General features: G+C 46.1%; 1 protein-coding gene across 1 annotated transcript in view; it reads left to right on the top strand.

Moving 5' to 3' along the window:
• Positions 1–7,550, top strand: part of LOC124388091 (low-density lipoprotein receptor-related protein 8-like) — a 16,545-nt gene extending 8,995 nt beyond the window's left edge. The window contains exons 5-18 of the mRNA XM_046852747.1: positions 1–168; positions 870–992; positions 1,117–1,239; positions 1,846–1,965; positions 2,087–2,212; positions 2,645–2,816; positions 2,997–3,224; positions 3,895–4,013; positions 4,266–4,405; positions 4,488–4,629; positions 5,623–5,775; positions 6,141–6,359; positions 6,504–6,572; positions 6,787–7,550. The exon at positions 1–168 is cut by the window's left edge and continues 225 nt beyond it. Of these exons, the coding sequence (XP_046708703.1) occupies positions 1–168; positions 870–992; positions 1,117–1,239; positions 1,846–1,965; positions 2,087–2,212; positions 2,645–2,816; positions 2,997–3,224; positions 3,895–4,013; positions 4,266–4,405; positions 4,488–4,629; positions 5,623–5,775; positions 6,141–6,359; positions 6,504–6,572; positions 6,787–7,091 (2,207 nt within the window). The 3' untranslated portion in view covers positions 7,092–7,550. The remainder of the gene's footprint in view (positions 169–869; positions 993–1,116; positions 1,240–1,845; positions 1,966–2,086; positions 2,213–2,644; positions 2,817–2,996; positions 3,225–3,894; positions 4,014–4,265; positions 4,406–4,487; positions 4,630–5,622; positions 5,776–6,140; positions 6,360–6,503; positions 6,573–6,786) is intronic.
• The last annotated feature ends 1,339 nt before the right edge of the window (positions 7,551–8,889 follow it).

Raw genomic sequence — 8,889 nt, 5'->3', positions numbered from 1 at the left:
GGGAGGGGCTGTGCGGCAGCGGAGCGGCCCGAACCCTACCCCCGCCCACTCTCAGGCAGGAGTGCAGCGCCGGGAAGTTCCGCTGCGGGAGCGGAGAGTGCATCAAGCTAGCGTGGAGGTGTGATAAAGACCCGGACTGCATGGACAGATCGGACGAATCCGACTGCCGTAAGTCTCCCAGTCTGATTATCATCTTACTCCTGCGCTCGGATCGGATGGTCCACCTGACAGACGCGTCTTCCTATTTCATCATCTATAGATATCGATTTATATTCCTGCAATACGTATTGAATAACAGTGCGGGTTTGTGTTTATCCCATGTCTCAATGCCAGTTTGTGTATAATAACAGAGAAGATGTGGTCTGATGGATCCAGAAGCAGCTGTAGATAAGATCACATCAGCCTGCAGGGGAGGTTTATTTTCACACACATCTCTTTCACCATGTGGCTTTAAGATGAAGTGCTGAGAGAGACTGTGAGGAGAGAGGGGATTAGTCACCACACACACACACACACACACACACACACACACACACACACACACACACACTGTGTGAACATTCTCTGTTGTTTTTCTGTCAGAAGGTGAACCTGATGTTATACAATCATTTAGTGATAAATGTTAAAACTTGGTAGTGTGAGTTTTAGTCTTGATTTATTTGGCTTTTGGTAGTGTGTGTGTGTGTGTGTGTGTGTGTGTGTGTGTGTGATACTTGTTAGTATAAAAAGCACATTAAATGTACAGCTAATTCCCTTCTGTTTTATATTTTCACTGATTATGAGTGCAAGATGGTGTGCTCCAGGGAAGAAGTGTGTGTGTGTACCACTCTAAGCTGTGTGTGTGTGTGTGTGTGTGTGTGTGTGTGCAGCTCTCCTGACATGCCGACCTGATGAGTTCCAGTGTGGAGATGGTTCCTGCATCCACGGCATCAAACAGTGCAATAAAGCCTTTGACTGTCTCGACCGAAGTGATGAAGCTGGCTGTGTTAATGGTGTGTGTGTGTGTGTGTGTAAGAGAGTGTGTGGGTGAGAGTGTGTGTGTGCGTGTGTGTGTGTGAGAGTGTGTGTGTGTCTGTGTGTGTTTTATATATTTTATTTGTCTCTTTGTCTCTGCAGCCACAAAATGTGAAGGACCATTGAAGTTCCTCTGTAGAAATGGAGAGTGTATCGATGGAGCAAAGGTGTGTGATGACGTCAAGGACTGTAAGGATCGCTCGGACGAGCCCAAGAGGGAATGTGGTGAGGATTTAAGGGGGAAGTAACAATCATGTACTCTATTGGCACTGAAGGGCGCAGGAGCCACACCTCCTACAGCAGGACTGACATGCAGGCCACACCCCCTTCACTGGTCCCAATGGCAGAGAGGCTAAGCCTCATTCACTAGGTTTGATCCAGAGGCCACGCCCACTTCTGTAGTACTACATGGTACACAAACCCTGCCTCCTTCACTGGGATTGACACACATGCCCCACCTCTTTCAGGAGGATTGAATATCACAGAGTCTGCACCTCTTTCAGTTAAACTGACCCAGAGGCCACGCCTCCTTCAGTAGAACCATCAGTACACTGTGTGTTTCTCTCATCATCTGACACCATCACCAGCTTTCTTACTCATTCATCTAAGGGAGTTTTTCCTGCCCCACAGTCCCCCAGGCTTCATCATCACACATCATTCACCTTCATTCATAAATTCTGTAAAGCCGCTTTGAGATGTCCAATAAACTTGAACTTGAACCACCTCGAAAGATCTGAAAGCAAGCTGGCAGATATTACTGATGTGTTCCACACGTGTCAACTTTTCAGCACGTCTCTAATCTCTCTTTTCTCTCATGTTTTTATCATACAGGTTTAAACGAATGCACCATGAACAACGGAGGCTGTTCTCACAGCTGTGTGGATCGACCCATCGGCTATGAGTGTCAGTGTCCCGCTGGGTACAAACTCCTGGATAAAAAGACATGTGGAGGTGAAGTTTATCAATTAAATGCAGTTTATATGAATCCAATACACAGAAGAAGCAGAACCGTCTTATAAATATGAGCTATGAGGAATTTTAGACTTGCGTGCTTGTATTCTTTCCTTCTTAGACATCGATGAGTGTGAGAACCCGGATTCCTGCAGTCAGATCTGCATCAACCTCAAAGGAGACTTCAAGTGCGAGTGTCACCGGGGATACGAGATGGACCCAGTGAGCAGAACCTGCAAAGCCGAGGGTGAGACCCGGAATAGTTTCAGCTCTGTGACAGACACATTCGCAAGCTTTCGCTTTGATCTCCAGCAGCTCGAATAGTCATCGTATCAAAGTGCTGCCCACACACAGTTCCCTCCATCTGCCCGACCCTGCAGTCTGCACACCCACGCCAATCAGACCAATCCAATCTAATCAACCTGAGATCAAAAAACAGAGTCAGTGTTAATAGTGTGTGTGTGTGTGTGTGTGTGTGTGTGTGTGTGTGTGCATACACCTTCACTGTAAAATACCACCACTGTTACCATCCTGAAGTTCTGTTTCAGTGTTATCACACAGCAGTACGTTCATTAAGGAAGGACACATTGATCTTTTGTGTGTAGATGCACACTAGTTCTCGTGACCAGTCAGAGAAGGTACGAGCTGGACGTTTGGTTGTGTATTGTGTGCCGTGCAGGAAAAAGTCCGTACCTGATGTTCACTAACCGTCACGAGATCCGACGCATCGACCTGCTGAAGCGGGACTACACGCAAGTCGTTCCCACTCAGAAAAACGCCGTGGCCATCGCCGTGGACGTCGCCGCCAACCGCATGTTCTGGTGCGACCGCTTCCATCGAAGGATCTACAGGTGACCCCATGCCACCAATGCCACTTTTATTGAATTTAAATATGACTTGTATGTAAATGGTTGTCAGGAGGGAATCAAAAGCTGCTGCTGAAATATATTACAGAAAGAGTAATAGTAGGAAATCATCTGAATTAACGATCCTCTCCAACCCCCCACCCCCCACCCCCCTATCATCTTCAGCGCCTACATCCATGAGGCAAGTGACCCAGCCCGTCACATGACCCTGATCGACTCTGAGCTGCTCTCCCCTGAGGGTCTGGCTTTAGACTGGGGCCAGCACAACCTCTACTGGACCGACTCGGGTCATGGCACCATCTCAGTGGCTTCATCTGATGGCAGCAGGAGGCGTGTCCTGATCCACACTGACCTGAGTGAACCGAGAGCCATCGCTGTGGCTCCAGAGCAAGGGTTAATAAAATGATTCTTTTAAAACAATTTATCAATAAAATATTGAAGCATCAAAGGGAAATAATTCTAATGTTCCTCAGAACAGTTTCATTCATGTTTTGTAAAGAATGGAGTTTCCATTAAACCTGCGAATGCGGTTGAAATAAAAAGCGTCCAGGGTCGAGTTTATTCAGTGACAATCTTTTTAGAAGTGATGCATAGGATCTGCTTTGACCTCGGGCTCTACACTGAACACCAGCCTGCCTTTAAATACCAACATTATTATTAATGATTCTTTTTATTCTTTTGGTTTGAGTTTTTAATCCAATGATCAATCCAACAATGATTTTTATAATGCATTAGTTTTTTTAATCCTCCCACACCGAGGCGCATTGGGCGGCAAGGGCCTGGTGGCTTACATACCATGTCTGTAGCAGTTTTGTTAGGGGGTGGGTTTCTACCGCAATGCCCACCCTCTTCCAGTGGGGTTAAGGGCCTTGCCCAAGGGCCCGAGAGTGGCAGCCTGGTATGGCCATGTCTCGAACCCACAACCCCTGCGTTACAGCTAAGCTCTCACTCTTGTGGAAAAAAAAAACAATTTCTATAGGTGTTTTATATGATATTATTTTATGTACATATTTTACATCGAGCACTAGATGTAATTCTTGGTGATTCCCTGTTTTCTCCTCAGGTTCATGTTCTGGTCTGATTGGGGAACGAGGCCTAAGATCGAGAAGGCGGGGATGAACGGAGTGGACAGACAGGTTTTAGTGTCTGAGGGCATTGAGTGGCCCAACGGTATCACGCTGGGTAAAGGCAACACACACTTTCAGCTCTTTATAGATTCTGTAACGTCTATACCCCGAGGTTCATCCAGGATAGTTTTTGTCCTCTTAGTGTTGCAGTAGTCATTTGACTACAGTTCTGTCTTACTTCCTTTAATTTAGTGTCTGTTCATCTGACTATCGATTCTAATACTTAGGGTGTTTAATATAGTGGTACAATAGCATGTTTTACTTTAGTTAAATAATACTGTGTGTGTGTGTGTGTGTGTGTGTGTAGATGTAGTGGGGAAGAGATTGTACTGGGTGGACTCAAAGCTCCATCTGATCTCCAGTGTGGACTATAACGGAGCTCAGCGCAGAGTGATCTTGTCCTCCAGCGAGAGACTAGGCCATCCCTACGCCCTCGCCGTGTTCGAGGTGACTCTGTGTGTGTGTGTGTGTGTGTGTGTGTGTGTGTGTGTGTGTGTGTGTTTATTTTTTGATTTGATCTCTTGTTCAGGATCGTGTGTACTGGACAGACCGACAGAAGGAGGCCGTGTTCAGTGTGAACAGACTCAGCGGGCAGGATGTGACCAGCCTCGCCGAACGCCTCAAAGATCCACACGATATAGTGGTGTTCCACGAGCTGAGTCAGCCCCAAGGTCCACTGGAGTCTTTTTACACCAAATACCCAAACTTTTCATGTGTCAGCGCTTGGGACAGGTTTTGTTAGAATTTTTCCATCTAATTTTCAGCTCTTACGCTCCTCAGCCAGTGAGGTTTATTTATTCCACACAAGAAGCTAAACACAGAACAGTACATAGAATCAGAATTGTGTGAAACACAGCTGATTTATTTAGCGGAATAGAGAATATGTAAAAAATGCAGTTTGACTTATGAATATTCAAACATTAGACCAAAAAATAATCATGAAAAAAACGAATAAACTACAAAATGTTTGGTTAATTATACACTATATATACAGTATAATATCTCCTGGTGTATAATCTAGTCCAGGTTACAACAAGTATCACATGAACCTACTCCAAAATTCTGTTCTCTGCATCGGACCCATGATCAGACTGAATGACTCGGATTAGAGGCCTGGATTATTATCCAGACTGCTGCTTACATAATAAAGGATATAACAGAGCAGGTCAGGAGTTCAACCCTTAAAACTTAATTAGTGCCGTGACCCAAATCACCTTCTTCTGATCTCTGTAAGCTCCTTCTGCTCCTCCTGCTGCTGCACAGGAACCAGTGTCAATAAACAGGAAAGTCAAGCAAAGGTGAGAAGAACTGTGAGCTGGGAAACTCACTTTTCTTAAAGGACGAATAACAGCACCACAAAGTCGTCCCTCAGGTCCTGAATATGCATTAACACAGAGAGAGAGAGAGAGAGAGAGAGAGAGAGAGAGAGAGAAAGAGAGGAACTCAGTATGTGGCCACAATCTGTCCATACCATCCCAGTAATGTTATTTACATTTCTTTCCTTCACCTTCTATAGGCTTCATTTGCATCTCAGATTTAATAAAACAGTAGAGGTTATGCCTCATATATCAAACTGCAGGATTCATTTACAGCAAAAATATTGTGGTTCTGTTTGCTGTAACCCCTTTGTGTGTGTGTGTGTGTGTGTGTGTGTGTGTGTGTAGCTGCAGACAGCTGTAACCTGGCCGGTGTGAGAAACGGAGGCTGTGTGTTCCTGTGCCTGCGCGCTCCTCAGATCAGCGATCACTCACCCAAATACACGTGTGCATGTCCCGATGGCGAGGAGCTGAGCCCGGACACGCGAGTGTGTGTCCCCGGTGAGTCATCAGCGTACGGCGCCACGCCGTGGCCACCAATCACACCGCAGGAAAAACACAACACCTGGTTTATTATTCCGAGACCCAATTAAGTCACACTTCAGGAGGAAAAATAAAAACCAAGTGCTGCTCTAAGCGTTCTGGATTCCCCGTGTAATTCTCTTTTTTGTTTTATGATGTTATGCTGCTGTTTAATCGCTGTCGTGTGTCTCACTGGTTGTATATTTGGTTTATTGGTATTGTTTTACATGGTTGTTGTTAATTGTTTTGTGTTTTTATTGGTGTCCTTGAGTGTCATGTAAGAAGCTCATAAATAAAATGTATTATTAATAATTAGGTCAGTAATCTTCCACTTTCTTCCCCAGTCCAAAACATCACGGTCGCCCCGACGTTCCCCAGCTTCCCTCCTACCAGCACCGCGGATTCAGACCCCGGGAACTCAAACGGCTCACATGAGGTCATGACCTTTCAGGAAAAGACCGTTCCTTCAGAGCTTATACTGAATATCACGGTGACGTCCACTCAGATCCCCAGTGTGCTGCCGAGCACGCCTACAGGAGACACCACCAACCTGTCTCATCACTGTGAGTGTGTGTGTGTGTGTGTGTGAGCATCCTGTGTGTATACACTAGCAATAATTACATTTTACTAAATCATCTGAATGAGATTCAGTCCATTAACTCCTCCTTTCTTTCTCTCTCTCTCTCTCTCTCTCTCTCTCCTTCCAGCTGGAAACGAGTTGCTTCTCCTTGGACACAGTGTCCCTGTGGCTGTGCTCGGAGTTGGAATTCCCATCGGTATGACCTCCACCTAACTCATGTTGCTGACCACAGAATTTCTATTGTACTGAATACTGTGTGAGAGTGAGAATGTTGTATGTGTGTGTGTGTGTGTGTGTGTGTGATACTATCAGTATCTCATTCTGCAGATCTTAGTTACTTTACCTTGTGGTTTTAATATCTGTTTACATGCACTTCCTGTCTTTACATGCACTTCCTGTGATCTGTGCAGTGGGCTTAGTTCTGCTTCTCTCCGCTTCCTGTCTGATTTATCGTAACTGGAGACTCAGGAGCACCAAGAGCATGAACTTCGACAACCCCGTGTACCGTAAGAGCACGGGCGAGACCGAGGAGGACGAGATCCACATCGGGAGGAGCGAGGGCCTCGCCCCGCACCACCACCCTTACCCCGTGCCTGTGGTCGGCACGGCGACCACGCGTCCGCCGTTCATCGCTCTGCCTATGGGGTCCGGCGCCGTTACGGACTCTGTCCCGCACTGGTACACGGAGCCGCCCACCATCAGCGCCACCAAGTGAACGCCGGTGACGACTCCGCACGAGAGCCGGGGTTTCCATAGGAACAGTGTGTCATGAGACACGGAGCTGAGGCATGAGTGTCAAACGTGTGTAGGCAGCCAGATCGTGTGTAGCAGGGGTGTGGGGTGTGTCTCCAACGAGCCCACGTGTGAATGATGAGCAGCAATGTAAAGATACGATTAGGTGCTGTGCTGTAGGGATGCTGTAGCTCCGCCCCCTTTACTCAGGAGACACGGAGACAGAGATCTGAAGGAATTAGAACACCGATTATTTCATTGAATCAGTCAGTAATTAGTCCTATAGATTTTCAGTCCATTTCCTTTCAACATCAAAGTGAAAACTTTTACAAAATTCGTAAATGTAACATTTACTGCTGCAGGACCCCTAACCCTTAACTCTAACCCTAACCCCTAACCCTAAACCTTAACGCTAACCCTAACCCCTAACCCCTAACCTTTAACTCTAACCCCTAACCCCTAACCCTTAACCTAACCCCTAACCCCTAACCCTTAACCTAACCCTAACCCTTAACTCTAACCCCTAACCCCTAACCCCTAACCCTAAACCTTAACGCTAACCCTAACCCCTAACCCTAAACTTAAACTCTAACCATAACCCAAACCCTTAACCCTAACCCCTAACCCCTAACCTTAACTCTAACCCTTAACTCTAACCCTAAACCCTAACCCCTAACCCTAAACCTTAACTCTAACCCCTAACCCCTAACCCCTAACCTTAACTCTAACCCCTAACCCCTAACCCCTAACCTAACCCCTAACCCTAAACCCTAACCCTTAACCCTAAACCCTAACCCTTAACCCTAACCCTAAACCTTAACTCTAAGCCTAAACCCTAACCCCTAACCTTAACTCTAACCCCTAACCCCTAACCCTAAACCTAACCCTAAACCCTAACCCTTAACCCTAACCTTTAACTCTAACCCTTAACTCTAACCCCTAACCCCTAACCTTTAACTCTAACCCTAAACCCTAACCCCTAACCCTTAACTCTAACCCCTAACCCCTAACCTTAACTCTAACCCTAAACCCTAACCCCTAACCCTTAACCCTAACCTAACCCCTAACCCTAAACCCTAACCCTTAACCCTAACCCTTAACCCTAAACCCTAAACCCTTAACTCTAACCCTTAACTCTAACCCCTAACCCTAAACCCTGACCCTTAACTCCAACCCTAACCCTTAACTCTAACCCCTAACCCTTAACCCTAACCCTTAATCCTAAACCCTAACCCTTAACCCTAACCCTTAATCCTAAACCCTAACCCTTAACCCTAACCCTAACTCTAACCCTAAACCCCAACCCTAAACCCTAACCCTTAACTCTAAACCCTAACCCTAAACCTTAACTCTAAGCCTAAACCCTAACCCTAAAACCTAACCCTAATTTCTATCCCTAACCCTAAATCTTAACCCTAACCCTAAATCTGTACCCTAACCCTAAACCCTAACCGCTAACCCTAACCCCAAATCTAACCCCTAACCCTAACTCTATCCCTAACCCCTAACCCGAGACGTGCGGTTAAAGGAAACGAGCTGCTGGACAACAGCAAGTTCATTTTTATCACTTGAAGCACATAATGAGTTTCCTGCACTTTTTCCCGGCTGTAGCTTCCGTGTCGTATTCCTTCTCCATGGGCACTCAGATTGTGTGGATTTTGATGCCCCCGGGACACGTTTTCTACCCAACTGACACATTTCATTCCCCCTGATTGTCTCATAGAGGATCTTTCAGCTTTCAATGGAACAGTCCATTATGTCAATTAAAGGGGTGGTTAAAG

This window comes from Silurus meridionalis, chromosome 6 (genome assembly GCF_014805685.1).
Source record: "Silurus meridionalis isolate SWU-2019-XX chromosome 6, ASM1480568v1, whole genome shotgun sequence".
Lineage (NCBI taxonomy): Eukaryota > Metazoa > Chordata > Actinopteri > Siluriformes > Siluridae > Silurus > Silurus meridionalis.
This window is presented reverse-complemented; position numbering and strand designations above follow the sequence as displayed.